Raw genomic sequence first — 18,572 nt, 5'->3', positions numbered from 1 at the left:
CAGGAAGCCCCTGGGTCCTGAATGACTTAGTGATTCTCGGTCAGCCTCAAGGTTGCACCAATCCTCAGGAAGCCTTGATTCTGGTGCACAGGGGTAGCTCTTGTAAATCGCTTCTGATTAGGCAATGCACCCGAATAGTTGCAGTTGCCAGTGGTTGAGAGGGTCAAAGACAGATGGGTTCTGCTGTTTGTCTGGATCCAATAACATGCTCTAACAATTAAACAGTTTAATGCAGTAAAGAAGTTTTGAAAAACAACCACATCAAGGTAGATTTGTGACACATCAGGGTCTTAATCTGACACTTGCAAATTTGTTTCTGCAGGTTTGTACAGCTGGCTCCTCAATATTACTTCAGTAATTTACCTCCCAGTGAGAGTAAAGAACTCCTACAGGAAATCATTGATCACTTCTCAAAACTGCCAACAGACGGAGAGGAGCAGCATGCATCCAGCAAAGAAAACAAAAAACCAGAAGAAGATATTAGCCACCAGAATGAAGACAGATGTGCCATTCAATGATGTACTAACTTGCATGATACAAGACTGGGCAAAAATAATTTGAAGGGCCAAAAAGCTTATTATGTTTACACGTTGTGGTGTAAAGTCACATAAAGCCACTCCAGGAATGTGAACGGCTTTAATCCTGATTGTTTTCCTCTGCTGGTTAAATTTTAACCCTGATGTATTACTTTGTCTAAAAGTTTTAATATTCCTTTGTCTAAATAAAGTACAGACCAAAATATTGCAAGGAATTAATTTTATTAATTCCATCGATAAGGTTTCACTTTTTTATTAAAATACCAAATTAACAGGATAAAATAACTGCATAATATTTACAATTTGAAACTTCATAGTCCAATTTATTTACCTAAAATGAATGATTTCTATAATTACAGTTGGTTATATCGTTAGGTATTCTTTGAGTTTCTCCATAATTGTATTTATGCAGTCAGCAGGAATTAGCATAACTGTGCGAAGAGGTTTCATCGGAATGTCATCAAAACACCAGCGTCCAGACAGACAGCTGTCGCTCTCTTCTTGCACCGAGTAGCTGAATGTCAGAACCGATTGCTAGAATAAAGGCAGATAATTAGAACTGGGAAGTCAAATTAGAATAATAAAGCATTCAATCAAACAAAATAACACATTTACATTTAAACAGTAATGGACAAATGGCTATTTTTTACTTTACTTGCAGATCTCTTAAAAACATGAACCTCAGCCATGCAATAAAAGGACTTTGATAAAAGCAAAATAATCTGGATGCAGGAAATCTGAGTAAAAACAGAAAATGCTGGATAAGCTCAGCAGGTCTGGCAGCAGCTGTGGAGAGAGAAACAGAGTCAGTGTTTCAAATCCGTATGACCCTTCTGTAGTTCTGAGTTTATCCAGCATTTCCTGCTTTTATAAATGATATTGATGATAGGCTTGACAAGAAAGTGAATTAAGTTATCATAATTGGTTTATCCTATCAAATACAATCCTCTTGTTTGAAGGGTTGGGGGTGTGGGAGGAACTCACCTCATAAAAGAACTCATCTTCTGCATTTGCAAACATTAATTCTTCTTTCTGCTTGCCTTTTTGTTGTGTCTTTTTTTTCTTTTCCATTTCCATACAGGTCTTACTGATCATAAGGTAATAATGGCTCTTGCCACAAGGTTTATTGGTCTTGTGCGCATCCATCAGTTCAGCCCTAAACGTATTCAAAATAGCATGAAAATCCAGTAAAAATAGGAAACATCTCACGAAACAAGTGCACGACAAACTGAAGGCATTTCCTTTAGCAGAGCATTAGTTTTATCTTGCAAATAAACAATGCAAGTCTAGCACTCTACATAACAGTAAATTCTCATCAGTCTTAATCCACTACAGGGCAAAAGCTTTTGGGGGTTGGAAGTCCAAAGAGACGGTGCACAGACCACAATGTAATGATAAGACTATTTAAAAAGTGGTTTGGCATGTTGCCCTGTGCATCTAGAGGCCCAGAATGCAAGTGGGGAGAAGTCATTCTTCGACTCTCCAAAGTCCTGATTAGACCACATATGGAGTACTTTGGGCAGTTCTGGGCACCACACCGTAGGCAGGATATATTGGCCTTGGAGTGAGTTCAGCATACCTGATAACTGACCAAGGTTTTAAAAAAAATATGTTTATTAAAAAAAATGTTCATATTAAACAAAACCACCCGAAATAATCAAACATAAAAACACTATAGAATAGAGAAACAAAAAACACATTAACTTTAATACAAAAACTAAACTAAACCCCACTTTAACATAAAAACTAAGCTACACATCTGATAGTGACAAACTCCTTAAAAAAGGAAATGAATGGCCCCCTGATGGTGTAGTTGACATTCTCAAAGACACGAGATCATCCAACCAAGCCGAGACACTAGGCGGAGTAAGAGACCTCCACAAAAGCAGAATTCGCCTCTGGGCTATCAACGAGGCAAAGACAAGGACATCCGCCTTCACCCCAGACTATAGCACCGGCGAATCCAACATCCCAGGAAAAAGATGTTGGGGAAGATGAGAATAGTGGAGTATCAAGACACAAAAATAAATTGTACAACTCCTTTGAAGTATACAATTATTAAAAAGAAATCTTATCGCTGTACATCAACACAGAATAAATTGCTGGTCCACATTTGAATTTAGCAGCCTAGGAGTTTAGAATAGATTTAGGATGCCTTGTATACATGCTTTTACTTATTTTACCTGCTTACAACTTTTTGTGGAATCTAAATATATACCGCAAGTACAATTACCACAGTATGTTCTCAGAAATCAATTGTCTGAGTCTACTCCAAACATGAATCAATATATTGTTTCTGTTAATGAAGGGCTCATCTAATTTGGGCAGCATGGTCGCACAAGTGGATAGCACTGTGGCTTCACAGTGCCAGGGTCCCAGGTTCGATTCCTGGCTTGGGTCACTGTCTGTGCGGAGTCTGCACGTTCTCCCAGTGTCTGCGTGGGTTTCCTCCGGGTTCTCCGATTTCCTCCCACAGTCCAAAGACGTGCAGGTTAGGTGGATTGGCCATGATAAATTGCCCTCTGTGAGCAAAAAGATTAGGAGAGATTGTTGGGTTACGGGGATAGGGTGGAAGTGAGTCGGTGCAGACTCGATGGGCTGAATGGCCTCCTTCCGCACTGTATGTTCTATGAAGAGAAACTATAGTTCTACTGTGCTAATTTGTCACTAGATTAGAAATTTAACAGGTTTCTGCCAAATCACCCACCCTCCTTGAATTGCTCACAAACATTTTTATGACAACACAATAGCTGAACATGGGGTCCTTACTGGAGTTGTTTGTGCAAGGGCAGAGAGATCTGTGGTGGCACATTAATGAAGCGCTCACTGATGAGAAAGCTCACTGGCTTGCTGTTGTCATTCAGTATTTTGTCCAGCTGCTCAACTGCACTCTGGTGATGAGTCGTGCATTGGCTCAGAACCAATTCTTTAATCTGTTCAACAGACTCAGTTCCCTGGAGATCATAGAAAGACAATGAGCGATACTGTCATTTATACTGCTGTACAGTAAAACAATTCACAAACTGTAAAGATTGTAATGAAATAATGCCGAAATTTCCGATAAGCTTGCAAACATATCATTCATGTTTCTGAAAAGGTTACAAGCAGCCAGTATTCAAGAGCTTGAAAAGTTTATTGTAAGTATTGAAATAGCATCATTATTTTGAAAGGTATTAGGGAAATTAATAGTATTAAATAAACCATTGCTTTATGTATTTCTGTTCTTATTTTCACACTTTTCTGGGGCATAGAGCACAAGGAAAACCTACCCACTGGAGTGCAGACAGTAAATATTTAATTAGCTCTGGAGAATGTGCATATCAGAATTGTTAGTGCTGGGCCATAATTTTACTGAACTTGGCCAATTTGATCAGATGTAAAAGGTTTTAGAACTGCTCCTAATTAAGTAATAAAAATGTCTCCATCTGTTAGCGTTATGTATTTTGGTGTCAATTAATGGGCCAATAGATCATGTCATTCTAATTTTGTATTCAAATTAGACCAAAATATATAAAGATGGTTTTTCATTATAGTTGCGCGGCTACAAAGGAACACTAGAGTTATTTTGTGATTTTTGAAAGGAAAATTATTGCATCTGTGATTGGTTAAAGGATCAATTAAGTATTCAGTGCACCCATCTTATCTCTTCACATCATTTTCTCCAGTCTATCCTTAACTCTCGCTTTGCTTCCTAGTTTGATCATTTTTCTTAAGCTCATCCTTTTATTCCGCCACTCATTTTTCTCTGCAGTGCATTCCTTGACCTCAGGAATCTAGATGGGTTGAGTTTCTTGCATGTAATTTCTGAACTGGCTAGTTGTCGTACCTTGGACTGCACAAAACAGCCTCCTCTTGAACAAAGAAAAGTACAGCACAGGAACAGGCCCTTCGGCCCTCCAAGCCTACACCGACCATGCTGCCAGTCTAAACTAAAATCTTCAACACTTCCGGGGTCCGTATCCCTCTATTGAAATGAAATGAAAATCGCTTATTGTCACAAGTAGGCTTCAAATGAGTTACTGTGAAAAGCCCCTAGTCGCCACATTCCGGGGCCTGTTCGGGGAAGCTGATTCATGTATTTGTCACGATGCCCCTGGAGGCTTTAGAGATTTACCAGGATGTTACCTGGTATGGAGGGCATAGCTATGAGGAGAGATTGAATAAACTTGGTTTGTTCTCACTGGAACGAAGGAGGTTGAGGGGCAATGAAGGTGAAAAGAGAAAGACGGAAATCCTGTTGAGAGAAGAGCAGCTATCGTCCCTGGTTCCTCCAGCAGCGAGTTCCAGGCACCTCTGTGTAAAAAAAAACCTACCTCGTACCTCTCCTCTAAACATTTCCCCTCGCACCTTAAACATATGCCCCCTAGTAATTGTCTAATTGCCCCCTCTACCCTGGGAAAAAGTCTCTTGACTATCCACGCTGTCTATGCCCCTCATAATCTTGTACACCTCTACCAGGTCGACCCTCAACGTTCTTCGTTCCAGTGAGAACAAACCAAGTTTATTTAATCTCTCCTCATAGCTATGCCCTCCATACCAGGCAACATCCTGGTAAATCTCTTCTGCACCCTCTCTAAAGCCTCCACTATCTTCTGGTAGCGTGGCGACCAGAACTGAACACTATACTCCAAGTGTGGCCTAAGGTTCCATACAGCTGCAACATGACTTGCCAATTTTTATACTCAATGCCCCGGCCAATGATGGCAAGTATGCCTTCTTGACTACCTTCTCCACCTGTGTTGCCCCTTTCAGTGACCTTTGGACCTGTACACCACAATCTTTCTTACTGTCAATACTCGAGGGTTCTACTATTCACTGTATATTCCCTACCTGTATTAGACCTTCCAAAATGCATTACCTCACATTTGTCCGGATTAAACTCCATCTGCCATCTCGCCGCCCAAGTCTCCAAACGATCTAAATCCTGCGGTGTCCTTGGACAGTCCTCATCGCTACCCCGCAATTCCACCAACCTTTGTGACGTCCGCAAACTTAAGTAATGGTAGGAATACCTATGCTACAAAGTGCTGCTCTTCTCTCGACAGGATTTCCGTCTTTCTCCTCTCACCTTCATTGCTGTCCACTTCCCTTTTGGTGTTTGACAAAGTGTTTACCAAAACACGCTTCCACAACCACGTGGGGCACCACGGTGGCACATGGTTAGCACTGCTGCATCACAACGCCAGGGTCCTGTGTTCGATTCCGATCTTGGGTGACTGTGTGTGGGGTTTGCACATTCTCCACATGTCTCCGTGTGTTTCCACCAGATGCTCCGGTTTCCTCCCACAGTCCAAAGATGTGAAAGTGCTGTGGATTGGCCATGCTAAATTGCTCCTCAATGTCTAACCGTTCGGCGAGGTTACGAGGATCGGGCAGGGTAGTAGGCCTGGTTGGGTGCTCTTTTCGGAGATTTGGTGCTGACTTGATGGGTCAAATGGCCTCCTAAACTGGAGGGATTCGATGCTATATCTATGTAATTTCTTTTCTCAGCGAATGTCTCCGTCTCGGAACTATCCCCACGTGGATTCCAACTAATGTTCCATCCCTCCCACGTGTTGAATCCATCAGGATTCTGGATTGCTGTTCTCGCAGCACTCGGATATCCACTTTGTACCATGTGCTGCCATATGAATGCACTAACTAGACTTCTCTGTTCCGTAGCACCAACTCACTCTCTCAAAGATGTCCTTGTCCCAGTACCATTTATTCTTTGCCTTATCCGATACCTGAACAAGAAGCTTTTTCTCATCCTTTCAGGTGTTAATGAATGCAAACTCCAATAACTTACTGACACCAATAACCATCTGGGACCCTCCACATCTTCCCGTCCCTCTGACCCCATTCCTTCTTCTAGTCCCATGCCCTTGGCGTGTATTCACTATACCCTCTGACCTTCCCCTCTTTGATTCTGAAAGATCTGTATTTAGGAAAGAACTCAGTTTCCCCTTACATCCTCAGCTCAATGAATTCAGGCTTGGCAGGATGTTGAACTCTCTTCCGTCGCCTCAGTTCCGTGCTCACTTCTTTTGGGCAATTCTCCTCAATAGATTCTTTCACTACCTCCAGTATTTAGCATCTACCTAGACCCCACTTTGGCCTCCAACCTGCTGAAAACTATTGTCAAGATCTTGGCCTCGGTCCACTCCTCTATCACCCCAACTCTTCATTCCCTTCCCACAGAACCTCATAAAATAAATTTCATTGCTTTTCTTCAGGCAAAGCACCAAGAATTCTGATTACAGCAACTTGGCACAAATCCTATATTCCACGAACCTAAAAGTTGAGCATAGTCACGGCCTTCAATAATTATGAAATGCTTAAGTCCTTAAGATGATTTTCAGAACAGCAAAGCAAGAAATGTAATAATTGGCTAATGTAAAAAACTAAGCTATCATATGGGGCGGCACAGTGGTTAGCACTGCTGCCTCACAGCTCCAGAGACCTGGGTTCAATTCAAGCCCCAGGTGTGGAGTTTGCATTTTCTCCCCGTGTCTGGCGTGGGTTCCTCTGGGTGCTCCGGTTTCCTCCCACAGTCCAAAGAAGTGCAGGTTAGGTGGATTGACCATGCTAAAATTGCCCCTTAGCATCCAAAACAAAGTTAGGAGGGGTTACGGGGATAGGATGGCAGTGTGAGCTTAAGTAAGGGTGCTCTTTCCATGTGTCGGTGGCAGACTCGATGGGCTGAATGGTCTCCTTCGGCACTGTAGATTCTATGATTTACATGCAAATACAGCAAGATTAATAATTCAATCCCAGACAAAATGTAACTTTCTGGTCAACTCAGTAAGGGCAATGGTGTACTTACCTTTCTTTCCGTCAGATTTAAAACAGTGATAAATCCAAATATCACATCTTCATCGTCTTCATCACTACTTTCTAATCCAAAATCTCAGCTTGCTTTAAAATATAAAATGATCCAGTTATGTGATACTATGAAACCTATATCCATACTGCTGTTAAATATGTTCTGATAAAGCATCACGCCTAAAACATTAATCCATCTTTCTCCTTCAGGGTGATCAACTTTCTTTACACCTCCAACATTTTATTTTATTCCTTTGTCTGCCTCTGTGAAATTAGAACTTTACCATTTCAAATTGCCAGCAAGAGCCTTTATCCTTGTTACAATTGATGTAAGGGGATAGTGTGATATGAAATCCGATGAATAGTAATAGCAGGATTTAATTTCACTGCATAGTGGAAGGGAATATGCTTTATATCTGTCGGCAGTCAATTTTACACCTCTTGAACAGTAGTAGCAACTGCTATGCAAACTAAGTCATATCACAGGTCTGCACAAGATTACATATACTAGTTTCAATGCCGGCCTTGAAGAAGTGATACTAAACTAATGTAATCTGCTCATAGCTGCTTCATCTTTGAATATATCTCACATGTATTGATGAAATCATTTGAAGAACATGAAACACAGCAGTTCAACAGAACAATCTGTAACCAATTATACTCCTAGAAAATTGATGCCAATGGTTTTACACAACGGATGAACAATGATTATTTTTTGCGAATTTATTCATTGTTAATGCGACCGTGGTACATTTTCTCAATGTTTTTAAAAGCGGATTCGAATAAACTATGCAATTACATTTTTAAAATATTTTCAGTTATATAGACAACTAACTCCAATTATGGATGCATGTTCTCTGCACAAATTTAGTTTTGAAAGAAACAAGGGCAGTATGTTGTCCCCAAAAATTCTTCAATGATAAATACTCAGTAGGATGATCACTATCATGACAGTTCATAAAAAACTGCAAAGCTTAATTTGGACTAAAAATTTAAATATATCTGAAAGTTGAACCTTAGTTTAACTTAACTCTCAAGTTAACCAATTGCAATGATCAAAAAAAAGATGAAGATCCATAAAAGGGGAATATTTTGGTCAGGCATTATTCTTTTTCTCTGTTCTGTTATGCGGTGATAGTATTCAAGAACTTATTTTTGTAACCAATCCGGCAGCAGCTCCCTTACCCGAATAACACTTCCAACATGATTTTGTTGAATAATGATGTTGGCTAGTTCAGTGATGTTTACATTGGCCTTGAGAAATAACTGCAAAAAGATAATAGAATGCTCCATTAGAACTGTTGTTGAGTATATACATTAACTTAGCCACACAAAAACTACATCAAAATAATATCATATTTTCCAAGTTACCTGTTTCAACAAACGTTTGATTCCACTATGATCATTGTCAGATATGGCATGTGCTTCAAAATCTACTTGCACTTGTAATAGAAATAGTTATAAACATAAATGCCAATAACAGCACCGTTTCTGGGCATCACTGGCAAACTCGGCTCTTATTGCACTTCATAGATGTGCTCAAGAAGGTGGTGGTGGCGGGATGCCATCTTGAAACACAGTCAATGTAGAATAGGTACACCCAAAGTGTGGATAGGTTAGGGGGTTTCCAGGATTTTGACCGAGTGCAGTGAAGGAATGAGATGCATTTCCAATTGCATGAGGGGAACTTACGGGGGGGCATTTCTGTTGCCCTATTTCTAGGTAATTGAGGTTGCAGGTTTGAATGGACGGTGAAGTAAGACATCCTAACTGCGCCAGGCTCCTTCCACCAACCCCCCCTGCCAAGGCTCCTCCCACCACCCCCTCTCTCTGCCCAGGCTCCTCCCACCACCACCCCTCTCTCTGCCCAGGGTCATCCCACCCCCTCCCTCTGCCCAGGCTCATCCACCCCCCCTCCCTCTACCCAGGCACACCCCACCCCACTCCTCTGCCGAGGCTCCCCCCCACCCACTGCCCAGGCTCCTCCCCCCAACACTGCCAAGGCTCCTCCCCCCAACCACACTGCCAGGCTTCCCCCCCACCACTGCCCAGGCTCCTCCCCCCCAACTCTGCCCAGGCTCCTCCCCCCCCAACCCACTCCCCAGGCTCCCTCCCCCAACCACTCTGCCCAGGCTCCCCCCCAACCCACTCTGCCCAGGCTCTCCCCCAATCCTCTGCCCCCTCCCCCAAACCACTCTGCCCACACTCCTCCCCCCCCTCTGCCAGGATCCAACCCCCTCTCTCTCGACCAGGCTCCTCCCCCCACCAACCACTGCCCAGGCTCCTCCCCCCCAACCACTGCCCAGGCTCCTCCCCCACCAACCACTGCCAAGGCTCCCCCCAACCACTACCCAGGCTCCTCCCCCCCCCCAACCACTGACCAGGCTCATCTCTCCCCCCCCCCCCCCCCCCAGGCTCATCTCTCCCCCCCCCCCCCCAAACCACTGCCCAGGCTCTTTCCCCCCCAACCACTGCCCAGGCTCTTTCCCCCCCACCACTGCCCAGGCTCCTCCCCCCCACCACTGCCCAGGCTCCTCCCCCCCACCACTGTCCAGGCCCCTCCCCCCACCACTGCCCAGGCTCCTCCCCCCACCACTGTCCAGGCCCTCCCCCCAACCACTGTCCAGGCTCCTCCCCCCAACCACTGTTCAAGCTCCTCCCCCCAACCACTCTGCCCACACTCCTCCCTGCCCCCCTTTGCCCAGGCTCTTCCCCCCCCAACCGCTCTGCCAAGGCTCCTCCCCCCCAACCGCTCTGCCAAGGCTCCCCCCCCCCAACCGCTCTGCCAAGGCTCCTCCCCCCAACCCACTCTGCCAAGGCTCCTCCCCCCAAACCACTCTGCCAAGGCTCCTCCCCCCAACCACTCTGCCAAGGCTCCTCCCCCCAAACCACACTGCCAAGGCTCCTCCCCCAAACCACTCTGCCAAGGCTCCTCCCCCAATCACTGCCAAGGCTCCTCCCCCCAACCACTGCCAAGGCTCCTCCCCCCAACAACTGCCAAGGCTCCTCCCCCCCAACCACTGCCAAGGCTTCTCCTCCACCCACCCCCCCCAACCACAGCCAAGGCTTCTCCTCCACCCATCCCCCCCCCTCCCCCCCAACCACAGCCAAGGCTTCTCCTCCACCCATCCCCCCCCAACTCTGCCATGGTCCCCCCCCCCCAACCACTCTGCCATGGTCCCCTCCCCTGCTCCGCCTCGCTGCGCCAGAGGGGCGCCGCGTGCGCAGGGACTCTGGCGCTCGGGTTCCATCTCCCTCGCGCGGGCGGTGGCAGTTGAGCGGCCGGTATCTCCTCACTTGTTGCATTTCTTCCTCCGATTCCTCGCTGCTTTCTCCGGATTCTTCCTCGGTCCCACTTTCCGCCGACTCCTCTGTTCTCGGCTCCAGCCGCCGTTTGGCCGAGGTCGCCATCTTCGGTGCGCAGCGTCAGCGGAACTGCAGTCTCCAGGATATTGTCACAACCGGAAATCCCTGCCGTCTGTCAGCGGCTCCTCCCCGGGCAAAATCATTCTTCAGGCTGCATTCTGGGAACAGACTCCTCATTCTTCGCGGTTGAACAATGCAGCCGTTTAAAAAGGTGACGATTTGGAGCAGCGTCTGACCTTCGACCCCCATAGAGCGGCCTACTGACGTCATCGGTGGTCGGGGATTGCTCAGTGAGTCTGAGATACAGAGTGACAGCACTCAGTAACAGTGAGATACAGAGTGACAGCACTCAGTAACAGTGAGATACAGAGTGACAGCACTCAGTAACAGTGAGATACAGAGTGAACACACAGAGTGACAGTGAGATACACAGTGACAGCACTCAGTGACAGTGAGATACAGAGTGACAGCACTCAGTGACAGTGAGATACAGAGTGGCAGCACTCGGTGACAGTGAAATACAGAGTGACAGCACTCAATGACAGTGAGATACAGAGTGACAGCTCTGATTGACAGTGAGATAGTGTGACAACACAGAGTGACAGTGAGATACAAAGTGACAGCACTTAGTAACAGTGAGATACAGACTGACAGCACTCAGTGACAGTTGGAAATACTGAGTGACAGCACTCACTAACAGTGAGATACAGAGTGGCAGCACTCAGTGACAGTGAAATACAGAGTGGCAGCACTCGGTGACAGTGAAATACAGAATGACAGCACTCAGTGACAGTGAGATACAGAGTGACAGTGAGATAGAGTGACAGTACTCAGTAACCCTGAGATACAGAGTGACAGCACTCAGTAACAGTGAGATATAGAGTGACAGCACTCACTAACAGTGAGATACAGAGTGACAGCACTCACTAACAGTGAGATACAGAGTGACAGCACTCACTAACATTGAGATACAGAGTAACAGTACTCAGTAACAGTGAGATATAGAGTGACAGCTCTCAGTAACCCTGAGATACAGAGTGACAGAACTCAGTAACAGTGAGATATAGAGTGACAGCACTCACTAACAGTGAGATACAGAGTGACAGCACTCACTAACATTGAGATACAGAGTGACAGCACTCACTAACATTGAGATACAAAGTAACAGCACTTAGTAACAGTGAGATACAGACTGACAGCACTCAGTGACAGTTGGAAATACAGAGTGACAGCACTCACTAACAGTGAGATACAGAGTGACAGCACTCAGTGACAGTGAGATACAGAGTAACAGCACTCAGTAACAGTGAGATACAGAGTGACAGCTCTCAGTAACCCTGAGATACAGAGTGACAGCACTCAGTAACAGTGAGATACAGAGTGACAGCACTCACTAACAGTGAGATACAGAGTGACAGCACTCACTAACAGTGAGATACAGAGTGACAGCACTCACTAACAGTGAGATACAGAGTGACAGCACTCACTAACAGTGAGATACAGAGTAACAGCACTCACTAACAGTGAGATATAGAGTGACAGCTCTCAGTAACCCTGAGATACAGAGTGACACCACTCAATGACAGTGAATACAGAGTGACAGCTCAGTAACCCTGAGTACAGAGTGACAGCACTCAGTGACGGTGAAATACAGTGACAGCACTCAGTGACAGTGAGATACAGAATGACAGCACTCAGTAACAATGAGATATAGAGCGACAGCACTCAGTAACCCTGAGATACAGAGTGACAGCACCCAGTGACAGTGAGATACAGAGTGACAGCACCCAGTGACAGTGAGATACAGAGTGACAGCACTCAGTGACAGTGAGATACAGAGTGGCAGCACTCAGTGACAGTGAGATACAGAGTGACAGTGAGATACAGAGTGGCAGCACTCAGTGACAGTGAGATACAGAGTGGCAGCACTCAGTGACAGTGAGATACAGAGTGACAGCACTCAGTGACAGTGAGATACAGAGTGACAGCACTCAGTGACAGTGAAATACAGAGTGGCAGCACTCGGTGACAGTGAAATACAGAGTGACAGCGCTCAGTGACAGTGTGAAATACAGAGAAACACACACTGGGTGACAGTTTGAAACATAGAGTGACAGCAGTGACAGTCTTAAATACAGTGTGACAGCATCCAGTGACAGTGTGAATTACACCAGGACCAGAGAATGAGTGTCTGAAATACCCATACAGTGAAATACACAGAAACACATACTGAGTGAAAGTCTGATATAAATATAGAAAGTGAAGTACAGAGCGACAGCACTTAGTGTGGCAGTCGAAATACATATGAACACACGTGAATGAAAGTCTGAAATATAATAAAGTGTGAAATACCGAGAAACACAGAGTGAACGAGAATCTGAAGTACAGAGTAAAACACTCAGGGTGACAGTGTAAAATACACAGAAACACACAGTGAGTCTGAAATATAGAGAAACAGCACTCGGTGTCAGTGTGAAATACACCGAAACACACTGTGAATGAGAGTCTGAAATACAGAGTAACAGCACACAGTGTCAATCTAAAATACATAGAAACACACTGTGTGTGAGTCTGAAATACAGAGAAATAGCACTCAATGTCAGTGTGAAATACACAGAAACACACAATGAGTGAGAGTCTGAGATACAGAGTGACAACTCTCAGTGTGACAGTGTAAAAAAATATAAATAGAGACTGAGAATCTGAAATATAAATAGAGAGTGAAATACAGAGTGATAGCACTCAGTTTGACAGTCACTGAGTTACAGTCAAAAACACACTGAGTGGTTTTCAGAAACATACAGTGAGTGATGGTCAGCACGCTGGCGCAATGGTTAGCATTGCCTCACAGCGCTGAGGTCCCAGGTTCAATTCCTGCTCTGGTCACTGTCCGTGAGGAGTCTGCACATTCACACAGTGAGCGATAGTCAGAAATACACACAGTGAGTGACAGTCAAAGACACAAAGTCAGTGACAGTCAGAAATACACACAGTGAGTGACAGTCAGAGACAGAAAGTGACAGTCCGAAATACAGTGAGTGACAGTCAGAAATATACACATCGAGTGACAATCATAAACACACACGAGTGACAATCATAAAAGCACACCGTGAATGATAGTCAGAAAAACACACAGTGGGCAGAATTTTCCCGTATTTTTTTCAGAGTGTCAGGCTCTGACTGAAACCCAGTGTGTAGCTCTCCAGCTGCACAGCCGAGTTTTTTGTCCAGATTTTGAGCCTCTCTAAAAAAAATTCAGGGGGCGTGGTGTACTCCATCACATCGCGGGGTCTGACAGAGCCGGCGAGGCCAGCTCAAGAGGGCTCCCCGATCAGCACAGAAAGAAACCCTCCCAGAAAGCCCCCCTCTCCAACCCCCCCCCTCCCCCCCCTTCTATGAACAAGGGGCCCCCTCCCTCCCCACCCCTAAGGGAGGATTGGGGTCCCCCTTCATCACCAGCATCAGAATTTTTGCTTTAAAGCATTTAATGCTGCTTCCAATGTTACGTTGCACAGGGCAGCCACTGGAGTAATGGCAGCGTCCCCTCCATGGCATTCTGTCAATTCCAGCCCTGTGAGTGGAGGAAAAGTACAGAGCTACAGTCAGCTGCACACAGAATGAGAGGACAGAAATAAATACAGAAAATGAGAGTGATTGTGTGAGGTACAGCAAGAAAATACACAAGTGAATGAAAGCAAAGGGATAGAAAAGTGCATGAAACCTAAAATACGAAATACACTTTAGAATTCTCCATGAACAGTACAAACTTGAGCCCGCAGTAGCTTAGCAGTACAGAGAGAAAAGTTCAGGTTTAAATCTCCAATCTATGTTGAATTAGCTGATTTGAGTCAAGTTGGGAATGAGAATGCTACAAATATCCTCAAAATGCCTTTGCTAGAGTTAAGAAAAAATAGCAATGGACACAGACGTAATTAACACAAATTCTACCAACAAAGTGCATTTTTTGAATAATTAGAGGAATAGATCTTCACTGCATTGACAATGATTCTGCAAAATATATGAAATGCTCTACTGTAGTATTGTAGTAATTGGATTCTAATATATATACATATGCGTTGTACAATTATTTCTTCAAACATTTGCTATTTTTTAGCATTGATAGCCACCCCAATGAGAGTGAAACATCATCATTAGAAATATAGACTGAGGCAGACATTAACTGCCCTCAGGGTCTCAGCAAAAAGGCTTATCTTAAAAAAAAACATTTGTTATAATGGGTGGTTTACTGACTGCAGTGTAAATCTTGATAGTTTGAATTTGAATGAGACCCTAAGATATTGTTATCCATTTCTTAAAACAAGGGCGTTGCTACCAAGGGAGGCATTAACGGCTGACTATTTGACATGCTGTTATCCTGTTATGACGAAAGATGCATCTGCACATTTCAGTTTATAGTCTTGTGCTCCAGCAGTTTATTTATTTGTAATCTCATTCTGTTTATGTTAGCAAGACCGATAAAGTGTGAGAGATGAAAGTCCTTTTGCTTAAAGATCCTAAAGAAGGAGGACTGGGACCTGATCCATATGTTCAGGTATGTCGCCTAGAAAATATTAATTTTGGTGTTTTTTTAATATCGCTATATCCCTATAATCCTGAAACTGCTATTAAAGAAACATTGTTTATTCAATATAAAAGAATTTTGTTAAAATAATTTTGTTGCAAAATAGCTTGATTAGTCGCAATATATTTAATATTGGATTGGCCATTTGGGTGGAAAATTTTACTTTAATCAACTACAGGTCTAACCTATGTTATTCAATTTTATATGAAATAATCAATGTGTGTGGTATAATTAATTTGGATTGTTTTTGTTATCAGGAATTTGCTTCACTTGGCCTTCAAGCAACTTTAATTCCTATTTTATCATTTGAATTTATATCACTTCAGGATTTATCAAAAAAGGTAAAAAGAGCCATGTAAAATTGAATGTTTAAAAAATTATTAGCTGTGTGTTAGTTGCTATATGCTCAGATAATAGTGCATGCCCACTAGACATTAAAATTCTAGCATAGTAAATACTAAAGTTGACGCATTGTGGCCTGCAGAATTTTGTGCTGGGATTTGTAAATTTGAAAAGAACGAAGAATTATATTTTAATTGTCACTGCAAATAGATGCAATATGCTAAAGAGCAGAAGAACTGGATAATCAATTTAATTAAATAAACTTAAACTTATTTGAAGAAAATATTTATAGTTTCAATTGATTAAATCCATATTTTTGCATCACTTTTGCAAAAGGATACAGTTGCATACATTATTATTTTTGAATTGTACATTCTATTTTAAATATGAGACCACGTAGAAGCAGGAGATAACCCTGGAGCAATTAATACATTTATAATGCGATATAGCATGTTACCTATTGTATTCCATTTAAATTTATTACCGCTGTAGTATTGTTTAAGTGAATTTGGCCCTAACTGATGAACCTTTATTGATTTATTGTTGTCTGGAGCATACTGTTTTAGAGAACATTTCTATTTATTGAAATAACATGTCCTGAAGATGATTGCTGAAGGTTTGCTGTATCACAATTTTTAAGTTAAAATAACAATTTAAGTGTAGTTTAAAACATTTTTACATCCATAAAGAGACATAATTCAGGGAGTTTTACCAATATTTAATTTCTTATCAGCAATTTTACATAGTGATTAAACAGAAGGTAGTTTAGGACTGCATACAAAATAGATTATGTTATAGATTATTGTTGCAATTGCTTTTATTAGAATATAGCTGTTACTCTACACCAGTGAAATTTATTTTTGGAAGCACAGAAAGATTTACAGCACAGAGGAAGGCCATTTGGCTCAACACTTCTGCGATGACCGAAAAAGCTATGCAGTCTGGCCTATCTCCCAGCTCTTGGTCTGTAGCCCTATAGATTACAATATCTCAAGTACATATCCAAGTATTTTGCAAATGGCATGAGTGTTTGTCCCCCACACTTTAAGACAGTAAGTTCCAGACACCGCACTGTTTGGGTTTTGAAATGTAACCAGTCTCAATGACACCTCAGGCTTACTATAGTCATGTGACCATGGCAAGAGGCAGACATCTTTTTAAAAATAAATTTAGTGTACCCAATTAATTTTTTCCAATTAAGAGTTAATTTAGCATGACCAATCCACCTACCCTACACATCTTTGGGTTGTGGGGACGAAACCCACGCAAACATGGGGAGAATGTGCAAACGCCACACGGACAATGACCCAGAGCCGGGATTAAACCTGGGACCTCTGCCCATGAGGCAACAATGCTAACCACTGCACCACCGTGCCCCAAGAGGCAGACATCTTAAGATCAGTTCAATAAAAGCCTCACAGAAACATTAATGAGGACTACTGTCCTTATACTTACAAATGGTATAAGGAGAGAGTGGCAAAAAATAGATTTTTGAAACCTGCAAAAGGAATAGAGAAGATACAGATCGCAGGAACACAGGTTCAAAATCTGCAAACAGCTGCTGAAAAGAACAAAGAAAAACAGACAAAGGCTACAAGAGACAAAGAAAAACAGACACAGGCTGCAAGTGAAATTACTGGCTTCAGAAAAGAAGGACAAACGGAAAGCACACAGAGGCTGTAAGTGAAACTACTGACCGCAGAGAAAAGGGAAACATTGACACAGACGGCAAGTAAATACTGAGTGAGTAAAAATGATTGCAGTAAATTTTCCAAACTTAACTCCAGTCCAACTGAAAAATGTGCAGTGCAGTAGAGGCAGTTTTTCAAGTTATAATGTCAAAACTATGTCAAAGCTACATTTAACAATACTACGAGGGACTACTACAAAGTGTATACCACCCTAACTGTAATAGACAAGGACATTAAAAACTGACAGATTTTGAAAGTCTTGAACACACATTTTGAATCCTAAATGACTGTTACATATGAAAGATATATTCAACACTAGATTTCAGAGCAATAATGACACAATTGAACACTGCATCAAGGCAGTAATGCAGCTAGAAGAATCATGAGAATCTGGACAGCTGAAAGATGATCTGATTAAAGATAGATCCCACAGTGAGAACAAGTCTACTTAAAGATGAGAAACTTGCCGCCAAAGAAAGTGATAGACATATCAAATGCACAAGTTAAAAGCGTCGATTGAGCAGTTGGAGCTCAGGTTGGACGCCCAGGATCAGGCGATCCAGAAGATGGAGAAGGCGCTGGCTGAGCAGAAGGAGCATCAGATTGCGGTAGAGCTGGAGGTAGGGATGCTGAGGGACCAGCAATAGAAGTTTCTGGAGAAGGTGGAGGATTGAGAGAATAGGTCCCACCGGCAGAATCTAAGAATGGTCGGGCTTCCGGAGGGGTCCGCTGGGGCTAACGTCGCAGGCATGCTTGAGAAGCTGCTGGGGGATGGGGCATTCTCCTGGCCCTTGGAGGTGGATAGGGCTCACAGAGCACCTGCGAAGATGCCGTGAATGAGACCCCCCCCCCCCCCCCCCGAGGGCTATGGTGGTGAGATTTCACAGGCTCTCGGATAAGGAACGCATTCTGCAGTGGGCCAAGCAGACACGGAGCTGTAAGTGGGACAATAGCATCCTGCGGGTTTACCAAGACCTGAGTGTGGAGGTGGGCAGGAGGGAGCAGGCTTCAGTCAGATCAGGGCGATCCTTTTCAAGAAAAATGTGAAATTTGGACTGTTATACCCAGCCCGTCTCTGGGTCACACATGAGAATCAACACTTTTACTTTGAGTCGCCTGAGGACGCGTTGGACTTTGCAAGAAATAAAGGGCAGACGAAGGAATGAGAACTTTTGAATTTAGCTGCAACGTTTGTGTTTCTGTTTTCTCTGTTTTGTTTCTCTGTTTTTGTAAAAGGTTTCTCGTTTTGCT

At 43.5% G+C, this 18,572-nt stretch overlaps 3 protein-coding genes across 8 annotated transcripts in view; 2 read left to right on the top strand and 1 right to left on the bottom strand.

The window, feature by feature from the left end:
• The window catches only part of dhx32a (DEAH (Asp-Glu-Ala-His) box polypeptide 32a), a 38,283-nt gene extending 37,542 nt beyond the window's left edge, over positions 1-741 (top strand). The window contains 1 exon segment of the mRNA XM_038774012.1: positions 323-741. Within this exon segment, the coding sequence (XP_038629940.1) occupies positions 323-518 (196 nt within the window). The 3' untranslated portion in view covers positions 519-741.
• Positions 742-10,815, bottom strand: LOC119950875 (BRCA2 and CDKN1A interacting protein). The gene is made up of 7 exons (XM_038773760.1): positions 10,637-10,815; positions 8,712-8,785; positions 8,503-8,606; positions 7,342-7,408; positions 3,306-3,490; positions 1,521-1,692; positions 742-1,070 (listed from the first exon to the last, which is right to left on the bottom strand). The coding sequence occupies exons 1-7, from the start codon at positions 10,749-10,751 to the stop codon at positions 900-902; spliced, it is 888 nt and encodes a 295-aa protein (XP_038629688.1). The 5' UTR covers positions 10,752-10,815; the 3' UTR covers positions 742-899.
• uros (uroporphyrinogen III synthase) overlaps positions 10,799-18,572 on the top strand; it is a 62,325-nt gene continuing 54,551 nt past the window's right edge. For 5 of the 6 annotated variants that reach the window (XM_038773753.1, XM_038773757.1, XM_038773755.1 and 2 more), the window contains exons 1-3: positions 10,799-10,996; positions 15,174-15,258; positions 15,546-15,629. In XM_038773753.1, coding sequence (XP_038629681.1) covers positions 15,196-15,258; positions 15,546-15,629 — 147 coding nt within the window. In that variant the 5' untranslated portion in view covers positions 10,799-10,996; positions 15,174-15,195. The remainder of the gene's footprint in view (positions 10,997-15,173; positions 15,259-15,545; positions 15,630-18,572) is intronic. The other variant, XM_038773754.1, reaches the window with a different exon arrangement.

Source organism: Scyliorhinus canicula, chromosome 16 (genome assembly GCF_902713615.1).
Source record: "Scyliorhinus canicula chromosome 16, sScyCan1.1, whole genome shotgun sequence".
Classification (NCBI taxonomy): domain Eukaryota; kingdom Metazoa; phylum Chordata; class Chondrichthyes; order Carcharhiniformes; family Scyliorhinidae; genus Scyliorhinus; species Scyliorhinus canicula.
This window is presented reverse-complemented; position numbering and strand designations above follow the sequence as displayed.